The 18,867-nt window shown below is 44.7% G+C and overlaps 1 protein-coding gene across 1 annotated transcript; it reads left to right on the top strand.

Annotated features, from left to right (window-relative positions):
* The first annotated feature begins 9,109 nt into the window (after positions 1-9,109).
* LOC136644152 (coagulation factor X-like) lies at positions 9,110-17,338 on the top strand. Its single transcript, XM_066619733.1, has 8 exons — positions 9,110-9,188; positions 9,482-9,642; positions 10,759-10,783; positions 10,925-11,038; positions 12,917-13,051; positions 15,593-15,909; positions 16,204-16,321; positions 16,744-17,338. The coding sequence occupies exons 1-8, from the start codon at positions 9,110-9,112 to the stop codon at positions 17,316-17,318; spliced, it is 1,524 nt and encodes a 507-aa protein (XP_066475830.1). The 3' UTR covers positions 17,319-17,338.
* The last annotated feature ends 1,529 nt before the right edge of the window (positions 17,339-18,867 follow it).

The raw sequence follows: 18,867 nt of genomic DNA, 5'->3' as shown, positions 1-18,867 counted from the left end.
TCACCTACAGTGCAATCCTATACATGTCTACTTAGAAGTATTATTGAGTTCAGTGGGGCTTACTCACAGGAGAGTGTGTACAGTATAAGATTGGAGTGCTAGTGAACTTCATAACCAAGAGGGAATTTGAATCCAGGTCTTTCCAATCAAAGTCTAAAATTTGGTCACTACACCATGCTAGTTTTCACCTCTTTATGTACTCGGTGTATGCAGAGGAAATACCACAATCAACTAGTGGACCACTGGCCAATTTCTGATGGACCACTTAGTGTCTGTTTGCTATGATTCTTGCAAAGATTGCTTGACTACATAGGAGCTTGGTCTGATCCAGCAAAGCACGTCTTAAGCAAGAGTCCATAGTCAGCATCACTTAATACAGGGCTGTCAGACTCATTTCATATAGAGCACCAAAGTTAGTATTGATGGTGCTTGGTGAGGGCCAAAGTGTTAAGAGAAAGTGACATCATTAAGCAGATGACGGTTATTTATTTATTTGTTTGTTTATTTATTTATTTATATTTATACAGGTGTTTATATACCGCCTTTCTTTGGTCGTCAGATTTCTCTTCAGGCTTTAATCCAAGGCGGTTTACATAGGCAGGCTGTTCTAAACCCCCATAGGGATTTTTATAATTGAATAGTTCTGTTCTTTCATAGAACTCCTGGTTCCAGCTGGATTCCTTCCCAGTCTGGCCTCTCTCTGGCCCTTCGCCTCCCACGCTCAGTTCTCGGGTACTTCAGGTTGTTTCGAACTGGTAGCCTCAGATCTTCAGGCATACAAGGTGGCAGCTCTACCAACTGAGCCAGATCTCCTGCCCTTAGAAATAAGCACTTAGCACGGTTAGAAATAAGCACTTTGTTCTCACATAAAAACTCATTAGTTGCAAATGACAGAAGAAAAAAAATGTGCAAATCATAATTTCAAGATATGAAAGAGCCCAATTATCCCACTGGGAAAACCCAATTAAAACAAGGGCAGGATGAATTGCTTCCAGGGACCACACTTGGCCCATAGGCCTTTTGTTCAACACCCCTGACTTAATACTAATTAGTTTTGACTTTACAACTAGGAGTCCCTCGACATGCATTCTTGATTTGCAAATTTTAAAACCTTTGTGGAGCATGGAGATTTTTTTTTTTTTAAAGCATCAGCTACTGGCTCTCTCTCTCTCACTCACACACACACCAGGCATATATGCACATAATAGTTTATACACTACACTGCTGCAAGAATGTAAGTACTGCACTCTCCTGAATTGTTTGCTGAACAGCAGACCACTTAAATTGGGGCAAAGGATGAAACCCTCTCAACTCTCCCACCCCAGGATGCAGTGTGTGCTGCATTGGCAGGGGTTCGGGTGGTGGAGTTAAGGAAGGATTGGGCTTTAAGCCTTTAATATGACAATTGCAACTGTCTGTCCATTGTTGCTTATTTCTTCTTCCACCTTGCCAAGATCCAGCCATCTTCACCACCATCAGAGTTTGAGGGAGGAGAAAGGCTAGACTGTGATCCATTCATGCTAGGAGTGACTCTGAAGCCAGGCCCCAGGAAAGTGGGGAATAAAGGCAACAAAACACATGAGTGATCAAACTCTTCCTTGACTGTCTTCAGCTAATCCATATCATCAGAGTTCTTTATTTTCAGCTGTTCTTGAACTCAGGTTCTGTCCCTCATTGTCTGAGAAATATCAAAGGAGTAGGCGAGAGTTATGTTCCTGAAATTAGCATGAAAGAATAGGCTTAACAAGATCCTGATCAAGCCTAAGGAGTTGTCATCTCCATGGCTGAAGTCATGGAGACACAGTTGAAGTCCAACACAGTGTTATTGCATAGAATATGGGTTGCCAACTGGGCAGAGGCAAACTGGCCCCACCATCTTCTGGTCTTTTAACCGAGGGTTTGAACACCAGCTGAAACTTTCCTTGGAGTGAAGCACCTGACTGTGGCTGCAGAGCAAACAAATCCTAAAGGGACAACAACAGGGGCTGGTCCAAAGGTTGACAGACCTGCACAGAATACCGTACACGTGAAGCCCAAGCCAAGTCAAAGGATAGGATTGGGCTCAAAGCGATTTAAATGTTGAACAAAAGGGTAGGTTACCAGGTGCCGCTTCCTTTTCAGACCATATATGAGAACTGTTATCCCCAGCCTACCCAGTGAAGATAACCAGGTGCACACTGTTGATGAGGTGCTACTCATGGCCAATGTGATGCAACATGAGCTGTTGCTGCTTCTATTGGTGATCAAAAGCAAACCGAACCAAAGCTCTAGATCGGGGTGCCCAAACACTGGCCCTGGGGCCACTTGCGGCCCTCGAGGCCTCTCAATGCGGCCCTCAGGGAACCTCCAGTCTCCAATGAGTCTCTGGCCCTCGGGAGATTTGTTGGAGCCCGCACTGGCCCGACGCAACTGCTCTCAGAGTGGGGGCGACTGTTTGACCTCTCGCGTGAGCTGTGGGATGAGGGCTCCCTCCACTGCTTGCTTTTTCACGTCTGTGATGCAGTAGCGGCAGCAAAGAAAAGGCCAGCCTTGCTTTGTGCAAGGCCTTGTATAGGCCTTGAGCTATTGCAAGACCTTCATTCATTCATATAAGTTCATCTTTAATATCTTCACTTATGTAAACATATGTAAATTTATCCAAATTTTAAATGTAAATTAATTATTTTCTTCCCCAGCCCCCGACATAGTGTCAGAGAGCTGATGTGGCCCTCCTGCCAAAAACTTTGGACACCCCTGCTCTAGATCCCCACCCTCCTGCTTACGCTGTTCAGTGTTCCTCCACTCCTGCTTTGCTATTAAGACCAGTCCCAGTGGCACAACATCCAAAGCCTGTTCATTCACGCGATACCTACTAAAAGCAGAAGATATGCAAAGTCAATGAATAACTATGGCTCTGGATAAGAAGAAACATTTGACTTCCACAAAACAGCCTTTTAGACTGCTGTTACATAGAACAGAGGTGTAGGAAATGTGGGGCAAAACTTTACATCTTTAGAAGAGGCAATTGTGTAATGACAAAAAAGAACATTTCAGAAAACAGTGCCCAAGACTGTGAATAATGTACGTAAGAAAAACCACTGTTGTTAGTTGGGATAATAGTGTTTTAGGATATGATTTTTTAAAATTAAACATGATTTGCTTTGGACTAGAAAGTTGCCCTATAGCATCCTGAAAGCCAGGCTTCTTTGTCAATATTTGTGTAGATTAATCATCAACAGCTAAGTTCCCCATAAGCTCATTCTAGTGTTGATCTAAATAGAGTTTTGTCCTTCCTAATCAGGTAAGAGAACAAAATATTTCTATCTTATAACATACTGTGGGCTGTTTCCTTTTAGAAAAGGGGTGTAGATGTCCACAAGATCGACACTGGACCTTTTCACCTTCCACATTTCTTTTCAGTACACATTTCCATTGCACAGGTGATGAGGTTTCAGTTGCTGGATACCCTTAACTTGTACATTTTGGTAGTGATTGTCTTAACAAATAGCATCTAGAATTCAGAGGCAACTGTAAGAAAGACTATAGACAAGTGTGCCCATCTGATGCCTTAATTCACACAAGTCTAGTCCACAGTCTCTCTGCAGAAGCGCGCGTGGCCTCTGGGACACCAAGTGCCTCTGGGAACAAAGTGCCAGTTAAGGCACTGTGAGTTTAGCATCTGGGCGAGGAGAAGGCAAGTGGACCTCTGAGTTTTGGAGAAGGAGAGGACGACGACGAGAAGGAGAAGGTAAGTGTACTCTTTCTAACTCTTTGTCTTTCTAACTTTAAATCAACCTTAAATCAACATTGAAATTTAGCTTTACCTAAGCTTTACCTAAGTTAGCACCTAATTTAACCTAAGGGAGGGAGTCTAAGGTCCAGCAAGGTGGGGCACAGGAGCTAGGTGAGGGCAATAAAAATAAATATGTAGGTGTGTACATAGGTCTACTCTGAGCAGGAGCAGAGTCCTACTCGTGAGTAAGAGCCCAAGGGTCAGGCACTTGGAAAAATAAATAAAACAGAGGAGGATAAAGTGGAAAGCAAGTTTTTCTACTTTGTTTTAAATTAACCCTATACTTAACCCAAGTTAAACTTAATCTAAGTTAGAACATAATCTAAACAGTTCAGTAAATTGGGACACAGGATCTAGGTGAGAGCAATAATAAATAAACTCAAATAAAAACTAGCTTGAAGTTAAAAAACCAGACTAGCCTAAGAGAACTGAACTAGGGGGGTAAGAACCTAGGAAGGGCCAGTTCCCAACCAGACAGGGCAATTTAGCATAGTCATTGACCTTTAGGAGGTGATAAGAGCCCCCATTAGGCAAATCCAAGCAACCCATTCAGGGGCCTGCAGAGTGGATTAAGCCCATCAACAGCCTTTTGCCTTCCTGAGCTTTTGTAATCTCACCTGGGAAGACCAGCTCCCCTTTCAATCAGCAAGGAGGGAGGGAGGAGGAGCTAGCTAGGGGTATAAAGCTAGTGCCTGCCACCATGTGAGCCTCTCTGCAGAAGTGTGCGTGGCCTCTGGGACACCCAGTGCCTCTGGGAACTACGTGGCAGGTAAGGCACCGTGAGTTTAGCATCTGGGCGAGTTCAGCAGCAGGGCGAGGAGGCCAGGGCCCCATACACTGCCCTTCCCCTTCCCTTGAGAAGAGGGCAGCAAACCAGTTTAGGGTTTTTTTAAGTACCCCTAAATAAAAACAAAAAAGAAAGCTATGCAGTCAGACAGCCAGCAGCAGGGTGGGGGCTATCCAGTGTTCTGCATCGAGTGCCACATGTATGACTATATGCCTCTGGGACATAAGTCATCGGTGTGTCCTCGGTGCAAGGAGCTCCAGGGTCTCAGGGAATGCGTCCGCTCCCTTGAAGCCTTGGTGGCCAACCTGGAGAAGCAGAGGCAGGTAGAGAAGGACCGTGGGGAGACTTCCGGGGACGATCAGGCTTCGTCCCAACCTCAGGCGTGCAGCTCCTCAGCTGCCTGGGTGGGAGGACTGGAGGACGTCATCCTGGAGAGGAAGGAAACAATCCCCTAGGGGGGACCCCTTCTCTAGGGGACGGGACCGTATCTGAATGCACTCAGTATACTCAGTATACTCCTCGGCGGGAGGGGGGTTAGCGACGGAAACAGAGAGAGGGGGGTTTGCAACAGATGTGAGGATCACATGGTGACTTGCCTGCCTGGTGCGAAGGTTGCAGACATCGCTTCTCGTCTGGACGGGCTGGTAGACAGTGCTGGGGAGGAGGTAGCAGTTGTGGTGTATGTCGGCACCAACGACGTGGGCAAGTGTAGCCAGGAGGTCCTGGAGGCCAAATTTAGGCTATTAGGTAGGAAGGTGAAAGCCAGGACCTCAAAGATAGCGTTCTCTGAAGTGCTACCTGTTCCACGTGCAGGGCCAGCTAGGCAGGCGGAGATCAGGGGTCTCAATGCATGGATGAGACAGTGGTGTAGGGTTTAGATTCGTTAGGCACTGGAGAACGTTTTGGGACAAGCGGGGCCTGTACAAGAGGGATGGGCTTCACTAACCAGAATGGAACCAGACTGCTGGCGCATAACATTAAAAAGGTTGCAGAGCAGCTTTAAAACCGATTCCTGGGGGAAGGCTGACAGGAGCCGAGGGGCATCTGGTTCGGGACTCCTCATCCCTATGTGACGAGGATGGGGAGGTTAGAGAACAACACGACAAAGGCAGAGTAGGAGAAGAAATTGGGAATGGTAGCATGATGGGATGTGATAGACGGTTTGGCACAGTGAGAGGATGCGGGGACAAAGGAGCTAATAAGCAGCCCATCCTGGAACATTCCGTGAACAAATGCTTTTATGCAAATGCCCAGAGTGTCTGAGCAAAGATGGGAGAACTGGAATGTCTGGTGACAAGGGAAAACATAGACATAGTGGGCATAACGGAAACCTGGTGGAATGCGGAGAATCAGTGGGATACCGCAATCCCGGGCTATAAACTCTACAGGAGGGACAGGGAGGGGCGTGTTGGAGGTGGGGTGGCTGTTTATGTTAAGGAAGGGATAGAATCCAGCAAAGTAGAGATTGAAGGTGGGTCCAACTCCACCGTAAAATCTCTGTGGGTTAAATTACCAGGCCTGAGGAGCAATGTAATACTGGGGCGTACTATCGTCCTCCAGACCAGAAATCGGAAGGGAACTTGAAATGAGGAAACAGATCAGGAAGGTGACAAGGAGGGACAGGGTTGTAATCATGGGGGACTTCAATTATCCTCATATTGATTGGGTCAATTTGTGTTCTGGTCACGAAAAGGAGACCAGATTTCTTGACATGCTAAAATGCCTGTGCCTTAGAGCAGCTAGTCATGGAGCCCACCAGAGCACAGGTGACTCTGGATTTAATATTGTGCAGTACTCAGGACCTGGTTAGAGATATCAATGTTATGGAGCCATTGGGGAACAGTGATCATGCTGCGATCTGCTTCGACATGCACGTCGGGGGAAGAATACTGGGCAAATCTCTCACAAAAACCCTTGACTTCTGACAGGCGGACTTCCCTCAAATGAGGAGGCTGGTTAGAAGGAGGTTGAAAGGGAAGGTTCAAAAGAGTCCAATCTCTCCAGAGTGCATGGAGGCTGCTTAAAACAACAGTAATAGAGGCCCAGCAGAGGTGTATACCACAAAAAAAGAAGGGCTCCACTAAATCCAGGAGGGTGCCCACATGGCTAACCAGCCAAGTTAGAGAGGCTGTAAAGGGCAAGGTAGCTTCCTTCCATAAATGGAAGTCTTGCCCTAATGAGGAGAATAAAAAGGAACATAAACTGTGGCAAAAAAAATGTAAGGAGGTGATATGGGAGGCCAAGCGAGACTATGAGGAACGCATGGCCAGCAACATTAAGGGGAATAATAAAAGCTTCTTCAAATATGTTAGAAGCAGGAAACCCGCCAGAGAAGCGGTTGGCTCTCTGGATGGTGAGGGAGGGAAAGGGGAGATAAAAGGAGGCTTCGAGATGGTAGAGAAATTAAATGAGCTCTTTGCATCTGTCTTCACGGCAGAAGACCTTGGGCAGATACCACTGCCCGAGCGGCCCCTCCTGACCAAGGAATTAAGTCAGATAGAGGTTAAAAGAGAAGATGTTTCAGACCTCATTGATAAATTAAAGATCAATAACAGCCACGGTGCCAGAAGATTGGGGGATAGCAAATGTCACACCCATCTTTAAAAAGGAAAGAGGGGGGACCCGGGAAGCTATAGGCCGGTCAGCCTAACATCCATACCAGGTAAGATGGTAGAACGCCTCAGCAAAGATAGAATCTCAAAACACATAGACGAACAGGCCTTGCTGAGGGAGAATCAGCATGGCTTCTGTAAGGGTAAGTCTTGCCTCACGAACCTTTTAGAATTATTTGAAAAGGTCGACAGGCATGTGGATGTGGGAGAACCCATGGACATTATATATCTGGATTTTCAGAAGGCGTTCGACACAGTCCCTCACCAAAGGCTACTAAAAAAACTCAATAGTTAGGGAATTAGAGGACAGGTCCTCTCATGGATTGAGAACTGGTTGAAGGCCAGGAAACAGAGAGTGGGTGTCAATGGGCAATTTTCACAATGGAGAGAGGTGAAAAGTGGTGTGCCCCAAGGATCTGTCCTGGGACCGGTGCTTTTCAACCTCTTCATAAATGACCTGGAGTCAGGGTTGAGCAGTAAGGTGGCTAAGTTTGCAGACGACACCAAACTTTTCCGAGTGGTGAAGACCAGAAGTGATTGTGAGGAGCTCCAGAAGGATCTCTCCAAACTGGCAGAATGGGCAGCAAAATGGCAGATGCGTTTAACGTAAGTAAGTGTAAAGTCATGCACATTGGGGCAAAAAATCAAAACTTTAGATATAGGCTGATGGGTTCTGAGCTGTCTGTGACAGATCAGGAGAGAGATCTTGGGGTGGTGGTGGACAGGTCGATGAAAGTGTCGACCCAATTTGCGGCGGCAGTAAAGAAGGCCAATTCTATGCTTGGGATCATTAGAAAAAGTATTGAGAACAAAACGGCTAATATTATACTGCTGTTGTACAAATCGATGGTAAGGCCACACCTGGAGTATTGTGTCCAGTTTTGGTTGCCACATCTCAAAAAGGACATAGTGGAAATGGAAAAGGTGCAAAAGAGAGCGACTAAGATGATTGCTGGGCTGGGGCATCTTCCTTATGAGGAAAGGCTATGGCATTTGGGCCTCCTCAGCCTAGAAAAGAGGCGCCTGAGGGGGGACATGACTGAGACATACAAAATTATGCAGGGGATGGACAGAGTGGATAGAGAGATGCTCATTACACTCTCACAACACCAGAACCAGGGGACATCCACTAAAATTGAGTGTTGGGAGAGTTAGAACAGACAAAAGAAAATATTTCTTTACTCAGCGTGTGGTTGGTCTGTGGAACTCCTTGCCACAGGATGTGGTGATGGCATCTGGCCTGGACGCCTTTAAAAGGGGATTGGACAAGTTTCTGGAGGAAAAATCCATTACGGGTTACAAGCCATGATGTGTATGCGCAACCTCCTGATTTTAGAAATGGGCTATGTCAGAATGCCAGATGCAAGGGAGGGCACCCAGATGAGGTCTCTTGTTATCTGGTGTGCTCCCTGGGGCATTTGGTGGGCTGCTGTGAGATACAGGAAGCTGGACTAGATGGGCCTATGGCCTGATCCAGTGGGGCTGTTCTTATGTTCACAGTCTTTGAACAGTACAATCAATGATATTGTGGAATTGTGGCTACATCTCTGGCTTTGATGAGTTTTGAGTACCCTTCCTAGTCTAGCACCCTTAATAGTCTAACAAAGCTATATACTTCTCTGCTTCGGATTAGACAAGCTTTCCTAATAAATGCTTCTTCAATACACAGAATTTGCTGTGAGATTAGAGCGTCTGAGCTTCAATTCGAATGCATTTAACCCGTCAATTTGAAAAGATAATTTCAATGGATGCATATTTGTGAAATATCTCCAAGTCTTTCATTCAATTCAATTTCTGTGTTTATTTTTCCTACTCCTCATCCTACCGCACCCTGATTTTCACTTTCACTTCCCTTGTCCACTTTGCAGAGTATATTATGTTTGTTCTTTTTCTCCACATAGATGATCTTCTGCAAACCAAACAAGTCTTGGCTCTAGAATGGATAGAAGTTCCTCTGGGGTGGTTTTCCTTTTATTAATATGCTCCTTCTACAGCAGCCTATCATTTTCATTTTCAGGTAGGTGCTTATTAACCACAAAGTGTTGATGTGGATTCAAAAGCTGTATTCACGTCCATAGCTGAGACCTAACATCGTTATTGTTTGTTGGTTAGCACATAAGGGATTCCATCCCATCCAATGCCAGGCACCCCATTCTATCCACCCCATAATGACGCAATGAACTCTGAATTATAGTTAAGCACCTACAAATGTGTTACCTACATGTCTTTCTTTAATTATGTGAATTAATTAAGAGGAAAATTAGAAAAGGAAGAGTGCTGGCACTTTACTAACCTTCTTGGCTTTCACAGTTTTTATGAGAAAAGAAGAAGCAAGCAAGGTGCTAAGGATTTCTAAGCGTGCCAACAGTTTCTTTGAAGAGATTTCCCCAGGAAATCTGGAAAGAGAATGCATCGAAGAAATATGTTCATTTGAAGAGGCAAAAGAGATCTTCAAATCACAAGAAAAAACGGTGAGAAATCCTCTTTCCCCGAGGAGACCTCAGGCAGTCCTGGCAGTGCCGCTGGATACAGTAGTAGCCATTTTGGCACCGTGGCACCTGACGCCACCGCCAGGGATAGTATAGGGCTGCCCATCATGATGACTAACTGAACTTAGGACACAACCCGTTATGTTTTGTCACTTGCCACACTTCCATGTGTGGTTGGTGCAGCATAACACCCGCTTCCATAACATGTCATACCCACTCCCTTCAGAGTGACGTAATGATAACAGTACTTAGCATTTGTAGAGCACGTGAAAGTGCACATATTGTCTTACAACAACTTTGCAATGCAGGTAAAGTATTATTATCCCCATATTGCCAGGGGCAGGTGAGGCTGAGAGGGAATGGCTTGCCTAAGGCCACCTCATCAGTCTGTAGCAGAGGCAAGCTTTGAAGTGGAGAAGTCCTGCTATGCAGCTTCCTTGCCCCTATACTATACTAGCCTTAGGTGGGCTACCCTGTGCTATGTTGGTAATGGGAGGTGCTCATGCAAAGCTTGTGGGCTGGGCCTAATATGGACTCAGCAGGACATGCCAGCCTATAGAGGCAGGCTGAATTCCTTGGCTGAGCCATACTGGCCAGTGGCTTAAGGCTGCAATTCTATCCACACTTACCTAGGAGTAAGTACCAGTGGCTATACTGGGACTTACTTCTGAGCTGAGATGCCTAGGATTGCCTAGGATGAGTAGAGATTGCCTAGGATTTGTAAATTTCTGTGTATTGAGGAGCAATAGTAAGACCCTGCTGTAATGCTTTGCATGCAAGGTTCATAATATTGCTGAATAGCATGTGTATTTGAAATAGATGTAAAAAATTTTGGCACAAGGTATTGTTTTTAATAGCAATAAACGTTTACAAAATAACAGATGTGAGATCTTTTGAAAGATGTTAAAACATAGATGCGCTGTATATTTCATTACATTAAAATTACATTTGTAGCTTGCAGTCAAAAATATTTATCCTTTATAAATTAATTTAATCTAAAATACATGGGAATATGTTTTTTTTTCTTTTTCTTCTCATCAACTATTCAGTGGCCTATTTACCAATACTATGTTTTCATTGTTTATAATTATTTTGCAGATGGAGTTTTGGTTTGCTTACAAAGGTAGGAGGCTGTCTTTTTTCTTGACCTATGCTACAATACCATGGGCAACAGAAAGCAAACACAAAGAGAGGGCCTTGAAATAATTTGTTGGGTTTCTCTTTCGTGATTTTTATCTCAAGGCATTTCTCTCTTTCCAAACAGATTTAAACCCCTGTAAAGAGAATCCCTGTAAAAATGGTGGCATTTGCAAGATCAAACACTATCTGTCGTCCTGCACTTGTCCCCCAAGGTATGGAGGGAGTCTGTGTGAATTAGGTGAGTCAGGGTGGAAACATTTATGGTAATTGACCTATTTGGTAGTCAACATCTATATCTTGTTTGCTGTAGCAAAATTGAATGAAACATATTAAAGCTTCCTTCATCCCAAGGTCGGAAAAGTGATAAATTTACAGGCATCGGTCTCTAGTGAATTCATCTAGGAACTGAGATGCTTTACAATGAAGCACCTTCTGGGAAAAAGGGAACAAGCAATGCATTCACAAAAAGTCAAGCAAGCAATTAAGGGCCCAATCCTATCTAACTTTCCAGCACCAGTGCAGCTACAATGCAGCCCAGAGGTAAGGGAACAAATGCTCCCATACCTTGAGGAGGCCTCTGTGACTGCCTCCCCAACACAGGAAGCAGTGCATACCCCATTGGCACAACAACACCAGCACTGGAAAATTGGATAGAATTGGGCCCTAAGTTGATTTCTTTGTTTTGTATAGAAAAACATAGATAGGCATCTGTAGACATCTAACCAGTGCTCGACCATTCATTTTGTTTTATTTATTTGTACCCTGCCTTTTAGCCAACAAGACACAGAGCAGTTTTCATAAAATCAGACAATGGCTTTTCCCCCCTCCCTTCCTCACAGGGCAGTTGCAAAGGAAGCACAGTCTACCAGATAGTGATGGTGATGATGACTGTTCTGTTACCTTGCAGACTTTTCTTTCTTCTTTTCCTCCCTATTGGTGCTTCTGTAACCATGGTGAGAGAGGAGTTGATATCATCCAAGCTTATGGAACAGCTAAAGCTGCAATTGTGCAAATTGTGAAATGTGATTCTGTACCTGAGCAGCTTCCTGCCAAAAATTGTGGTCCCCTCTTTTACTATGGGTTTCAGCTGGTGAGGCCCACCTCTGCAGTTTTTGTATCTTCTCTCTCTTTCTCTCTGTAGAAAGAAAAAAAAAACCATTGCCAACACTTCACAACCTTTGGGCATGTTCCAGAAACAGACATCCAGGAAATGGCTCTGCGGATGAATGGTGTGGGGCTTTGTAAAGTGGGTAGGCTTCTTCATAGCAGCATGGACCTGGCATAGATTTTGCCACCACCCCCATGCTGTCCCAGAGTACAAGTTCTCTTGTACGTGAATGACTGCCATTCATTCATACGTGAGAGAAGTACTGCATTTAAGCACACTGCTGTAACCACTAAACCTGTTACTGGGTGGCTCAGCCCTCATTTATCTATGCATAATGTGTGCTTATGCACGGATCACACGGGACCCTCCAATACACCCCCCATTCATATTTTTTTATTAAATGGATTTTTTTATTTTAACCCAACCAATAAACCAATAGCAACAAAATAAGGTTGCTATTAAATATAATAGGCCCCAACCCAAAGGTTCTCACATGCCATGGGTGGCTGCAGGTTTGCTGTTGCAAGCAAGTCTTTCCATTGCTAAACAGATGGTTGGTGAAGTCAGTCTTGACAATACCTGTACTGATCACGTGTAAAAGCCCTTTGGTGGCAAGACAAACATGCTCCTGCACACTCCACAGGCTGGATGGCACGCACATCCAAGGATAGTTCTTAGGCAGATAATCTTGATAGATTTGAACTTGTTACAGAACAGCATCAACAAGGTCTTCTCTTGACCACATATATAGTACTCCAGTTTGTGACTCAGTTAAGCCTTTTCTGCAGAATGTTGCAGGTTTCAAATGTGTACACCTGTGGACTGGACAGGAATGGGTTAAATTAGGAGTCTTGTGATGTGTTTAAATTAATACTGACCTGAAATTTTAATTCCTGCCACTGATGCTTGTAATGGTTATTGTTTAAAGTATCACTGTTGAAGTGCCACCAACATCGAATGGTTGCTTTCTAAGTAATGACTCAAATAAAATGTATACTTCTGATGCAGAGAAGTCTGAATGCTGGTACAAGAATGGTGGCTGCTGGCAATATTGCCAAGATATTGAAAACTCACTTCACGTGGCCTGCTCCTGTGCGAGGGGATATACACTAATTGAAGATGGGAAGAGCTGCACGCCATCAGGTAATGGCTGAGATGCTAGCTGAAGGTGACAAGTGGGTTTAGATGCCCAGACTAGAGGACACACTGTGGGACAAAGCTTGACCATCTTACAATATACTTTAGGGTCTTTATTTCATTTGACTCTTCCAACAATCCACTGAAGTAGGGGAAGCTGAGAAACAGCTGCTTGCTCAAGGCCACCTTGAGCTGGCTGAAAATCAACTACACTGATGAAAGCAATGATCCTAGGATAGTTGGAGGTTCTTTCTGCCACCCAGGAGACTAAGTTTCATTCTAGGTAGAGTTTATTGCAAAATTCAACAACAACCAAAGCTAGTACTATACTACAGCCCATTAGCTACATATGGGCCAAGCCACATGATATCTTATGAGTAGCCAAAGCTCAACTCCAAAATCAAAAGAAATTGTAGCTTACAGCATGCTGCTTTATGTACTGTGAATGCACACGCTACCAATTAATGACCATAAGAACAACAAAAAATCAATCCAATTTAGGAGTTACCATCTGATAATATCTTATAGAGTTACCATGAATTTCTATGTGCCAGACCAAAAGGCCTTTAAACTCCGTATCTCCTCATTTGCCATCCATTATTACTGCTCTTCAGCTGTAAATATGAAGTAACAGTATCCCTCTTTATATATTACAGCAGCGGTTCTCAAACCTTTTAGCACTGAGACCCACTATTTTGAAAGACAATCTGTCTGGGACCCACCAGAAGTGATGTCATGACCAGAAGTGACATCATCAAGCACATTAAAATAATTATACATAATTAAAGTAAAACAAATAATTACGTAAGAGATGAGATGGGGAAGCCAGTGTTCGGCTCTGGGCCATGGAGGTCCGTTGGGACCCTGAGGTTTAGTGGTGGGGCACTGCTGGGTTTGGCCCCAGCACAGACAACCCAGCCCCAAAAGGCTCAGTAGGGTTGTGGGGGAAAGGGGGTTGCATCACCCAGTTCATTCTCCCCTAAGGTCACAGGATCTCTAACCCCTGTGGTACCTAGCTCAGGGGCTGGCCAGCTTCCACTCCAGCCAGTAGCATAGCCAACACCGACCCTCATTCTCAGCTGGGCTGGGTTTTATGGAGGAGGCCAGCCCCCTCAGGCCCGTCCCTTACTCCTCAGGGGAGTCATAAGGCTGCCTTGGAGCCCGACCCCTTCCTATCTAGCCACACCTTATCCAGCCCTACCCCTTCTGCCAGCTGCTCCTGTGGTTGGGGCTGTGGCCATGGCTGCCACTGTGGAAAGGGTCTGGGGCCCAGGGATGACAGAGGATCTGGGGCTTCCAGGTGGCTGCCGGAGGCTCTCCTATCCCGCGTACCACCCGCCCAGCTCTCCCTGGATTGGGTCCCCAGGTTCTCATGGAGCCCAGATCTGCAGGTGGGCCAACAGGGCGAGGGTGCTGAGGCATGGTCTGCCGCAGCAGCCATCAGCCACCTGGACGAGCACAGTGCCAACCCCACCCCTCCTGATGTCAGGACGGGCGGAGCCGAGCCCACTTTGTCCTCACTGCCATATGGCCTTTGCTGCTGCCCGACACTGGGGCACCTCCTCCTCTGACCCAGCTAAGCTGGGGGACCCCAGGCACCAACCCTGTGCCACCAAGTGAATTCTCTCTGTAGCCTGCCTGCAATAACCTCAAACCCCCCCCCCTTCCCCTGCAAAATTTGTAAGATTTCCAGCTCTACACAGTGCTCAGTTCAATTTCCTATATTTAAACTGGTTCAGTGTGATTTGGGATGAAATCGCTTTGAAATTCAACATTTTTTGGAGGGGGGGGGAAGAGAGGCTAAACTGATTCAAAGCTTCTTTCTAAACAGCATTAAAACCCCAGAGTGATGAGAGGAAATGAGGCTCCACAGAGGTGGGGGCCCCTCCCCAAAGAATCTGGAAAAGGCAACAACCCTTTCTAATAAAGCAATGGTTCCAAATCCTGTTAGCACCAGAACCCACTGTTTAAAATGAGAAAGTATCAGGACCCACCTAGCTTTACAAGTCTAAAAAGGAAAAATAATTCACCTTACCAGCTCAAGCCTGTTTTGATTCTTTTTGGGGGGGGGGGGAAGGGAGAGTAAGGAAGGCTGCCTTCTGGAGCATTTGTTAAGCTCTACTTTAGATCAGGACCATTGCATTTCTCTTTGCCTGACCTCAACAGGAGCCAAGGCACACTTGCTTACTCACAAGCAAATGCTAATGTGTAGTTTAGTTTCACTTTCCATAGGACTCAATCATTTGTTGGCTTGAAGGGACTTCCTTTTCAGCTGTTTTTGCAAAAACAGCAACCCACAAATCTTCCCTATAAAGAATGAATCTAATAAGTATTATCTAACGATTACAAATTTAATTGTATTTTTTGTGTGCAGGGGGTGGGGGGGCATGTGGTCCACGATGATTCCAATTTTTGCTTCAGTGGTCCGCAGGCTCCTAAAGGTTGGGACCCACTACCCTAAATGCATGGCATCTCTTAGGTTCTCTCTTCTATGTTCTCATCAGTCTACCTTAAACTAAGAAAATTTATCTAACTTTCCCCCTTAAGATCGCTTTCCTTGCGGGCTGGTTAGGAAATCCACACGCTCTTCTGGAGGAAGATCAAACAAGCATGACCAACTGAATGGTTGGAATATGACTGAGAATGTGACTGACATGAATCAAACAGAGGCCCAGGAAAACTTGGACAGCTGGAACCAGACAGTGGTACAGGAAGGGATTGAGGAAGAAGACCTTGAACAAATTATGGAGAATGTCACAGAAGGGAACTTTCAGAGCTGGATGAACATCAACTACACTGATGAAAGCAATGATCCTAGGATAGTTGGAGGTTCTTTCTGCCGTCCAGGAGAATGTCCTTGGCAGGTACAGATACTTTTCCTGAAATTTTGACCAAATAGCCTCATTTCACTTTGTTCTAGCTGTGGCCCTGCAGAGCCAAGTCATGGGACCAGTTATTATCTGGTCGCATAGGCAAGTATACTAACTGATAGTATAGGAAATTCCCTTACAAAAACATTCCTTTAGATTTTCTCTGTGTGACTACTGACCTCTTATTTACTGCAGCTTTTGGTTTATTGCAAGAGCCTGGAAATTGCTTCCTACCTAAACCTTATACTGAAGTCAGTAATAATGATGGCTGCTGCTTTTTCTTCCTAGGTACAGATCCAAACTAAGAGAGGTTATGGTTTTTGCGGGGGCAGCTTAATCAGCAGACAGTGGGTGCTTACCGCAGCACACTGCCTTGATACCGTTATCCCACATCAAGTTACTGTAGGTAAGTGTTAAGAGTCATGAATACCATTCCAAGATAATATGGTTAGTTTCCACCTGCCACAGCACGCACCCAAGACATAATACTCTTCCATCCCAATGTTTCTATTTTTAAAATAAATACATTTCTAGCCTTCAAGGTGACAGGGATGAGCATGAATATGTAATAAATGGTCCTCAGCACTAAACATATTGTCCATCTCTAATTTAGAGTGGACTGCGATGGCAGAGTAGACCATCTCTTCACAGCTACTTTGTTTTGCAATGCAACAGAAAACTCCATAAGGAACAGACATGCTGGATTCACAGAATTTTAATAGCATCTTTAGAGCAGTTTGGTGTGAGCCTATTTTTAGCTAACCATTCATTCTTCCTTTTCCAGGTGAAAAGGTACCAAACTCAGTTATTCTTCCATTTGCCTTTCAGGAGACTTTGATAAGCACCAGAGAGAAAGGGATGAACAAAAGGTGGGGGTGCAGCGGTACCAGCAGCACCCTCAGTACAACCCTGAGAACTACAATAATGACATCGCTTTGATCCAACTGACCAGTAGTGTTGCTTTCAGCCAGAATGTATTCCCTATTTGCCTTCCCAATCCTAATCTAGCTACTTTATTGCTAGAAGGACAGGAGCCGGGAAGGGTGAGTGGTTGGGGTGCAACTCATACCAAGGGTCGATCAACCCGCTTTCTCATGAAAGTCAGTTTGCCTATGGTGACTATGGATATTTGCAGACAAACAACAGACAAGCTCCTTACCGAAAATATGTTCTGCGCCGGCTATGCTACAAAAGCTAAAGATGCTTGCAAAGGAGACAGCGGGGGACCTTTTGCTGTAGCTCATCATGACACTTGGTATCTGATGGGGATTGTCAGTTGGGGGGAAGGGTGTGCTGAAGAAGGGAAATATGGGGCTTATACCCGAGTATCAAACTACCTCTCATGGATAAAAGAAGTTATTGAAAGTGTGACTGAACCTGGAGAATTTTTATATGTCCCATAAGAAAGTCATCTTTTGTCAAACAAATACTATGTATAGGTGATTAATGAAATGCAAATACTTGGCTGCACTGAGGATATTCCAGAACTGCTTCTTACATGATGTTGTAAGCCTCTCATACATCTCACACTTCATCTAAACGTGCAGAACCAACTTCTTTTTAAAATATAGTCTTTGTGCCAATAACTCGCTGTGATGAGTGAAGGATCCTAAACACTGTATACTTAATCTTTCAATATTCAAATACCTAAGACTCATGTTCAAAAAGAAATAAATGATAATTAATTCTTATCATTATTGATGTTATATACCAGCACTAAATCCCTGGGTAAATGTTATATACCAGCACTTATCCCTGGGGGCTGGGGATAAGAATAGGCCCTCAGTTTGGCTGTACTTGTCGTAAGAGGCGACTAAACAGCCACCGGGTAGATAGGACTCGTCAGCCTGGGAAGGCAGCTCATCTGAGAGAAGGAAAACTCTGATCCCAAACCTCCACTGCCTTGTGGCTACATCCAGTTATGGAAAAGGCTTCAGGAGTCAACCTCGAGGCAAAATCCGGAGCCGGAGTCCCTGATGCAGTTCATGGCTGAACAGTCAACCATGTTTCTGGCAACTCCTGCGACGCCGCTGGAACCAACCGTATTGGCCTCTGCCTTTCCATTGGACCATTTCAGCGACGTGGAGAGGGGGGATTTGCTGCATGGGTAACAGCCTATCCTCCATACGTACTTTACCCAGGCTTCACGCAGAGGACACTCTGTTCCAGAGGACACTCTGTTCCAGAACCACCATTCAGAGTGTGACACCATAGTCTTCCGAGACTGAAGGATGCCAACACAAATATACCAGAATGCGAAATACAATTAGCCTGACACTGCAGGGACTTAACAGAGAACTCCCTTTTGATTATTAGCAGCCTAGATATAACAGTCTATCATACTGTGGAATCTAACTAGTGCTTAAGCTACTCAGGGCTTTTTGTTTTAAATAAATTGAGAAGGTAGCCATTTTTCAAAGGAGCCTAGAGAACTATCATTACTCTAAAAGACCAATTAGAATTTCAGCCCCTTTCATTTCTAATAATTCTCTTCTTTGTAGAGGGTTTCATTAATCTCTCACAAATGCTGAACTTTCTGTGCATAAGACACCCTGCGGAAAACTTCTGAAATCAAGAAAGAATTTTTCAATAGAAATTCTAGAAACTAACACAAATCTCTGCCCACAAGACCACAAAACACACATGGCATTGTTTGGAAACTGGAACAGACAGTCCCACAACACAAGAGAGTTTCCACAACCTGCTTACATTTGTAATAGGTTGCCAGCATACTATAGCCAATCCAACAATTGACCAGGTGTCTGTTTTTTTTTATTCCATTTATAAGGAGGGATTTCATATGACTTCAAGTATCATCCAAGTGTATCTATACTATTGCAGTCTTCATGAGCCAGTATTCATGGTTTCACTATACTGAGGATTCTATCGGATGCTTATTTTGAACCACAGGACAAAAAAAATAGGATGCAACCCAGAGAAGGTTAGATGTGT

The sequence above is a fragment of the Tiliqua scincoides genome, chromosome 3 (assembly GCF_035046505.1).
Source record: "Tiliqua scincoides isolate rTilSci1 chromosome 3, rTilSci1.hap2, whole genome shotgun sequence".
Classification (NCBI taxonomy): Eukaryota; Metazoa; Chordata; class Lepidosauria; order Squamata; family Scincidae; genus Tiliqua; species Tiliqua scincoides.
The sequence above is the reverse complement of the archived record's forward strand: the minus strand, read 5'-3'. Positions and strand labels throughout refer to the sequence as shown.

What these genes read in the sequence shown, in the direction of transcription:
- LOC136644152 (XM_066619733.1), top strand. Translation starts at nt 9,110, where the DNA reads ATGGATAGAAGTTCCTCTGGGGTGGTTTTCCTTTTATTAATATGCTCC. An exon ending in GTTTTGGTTTGCTTACAAAG is followed by an intron (nt 10,784 to 10,924) that starts GTAGGAGGCTGT and finishes CTTTCCAAACAG; the next exon opens with ATTTAAACCCCTGTAAAGAG. An exon ending in CCCACATCAAGTTACTGTAG is followed by an intron (nt 16,322 to 16,743) that starts GTAAGTGTTAAG and finishes TTTGCCTTTCAG; the next exon opens with GAGACTTTGATAAGCACCAG.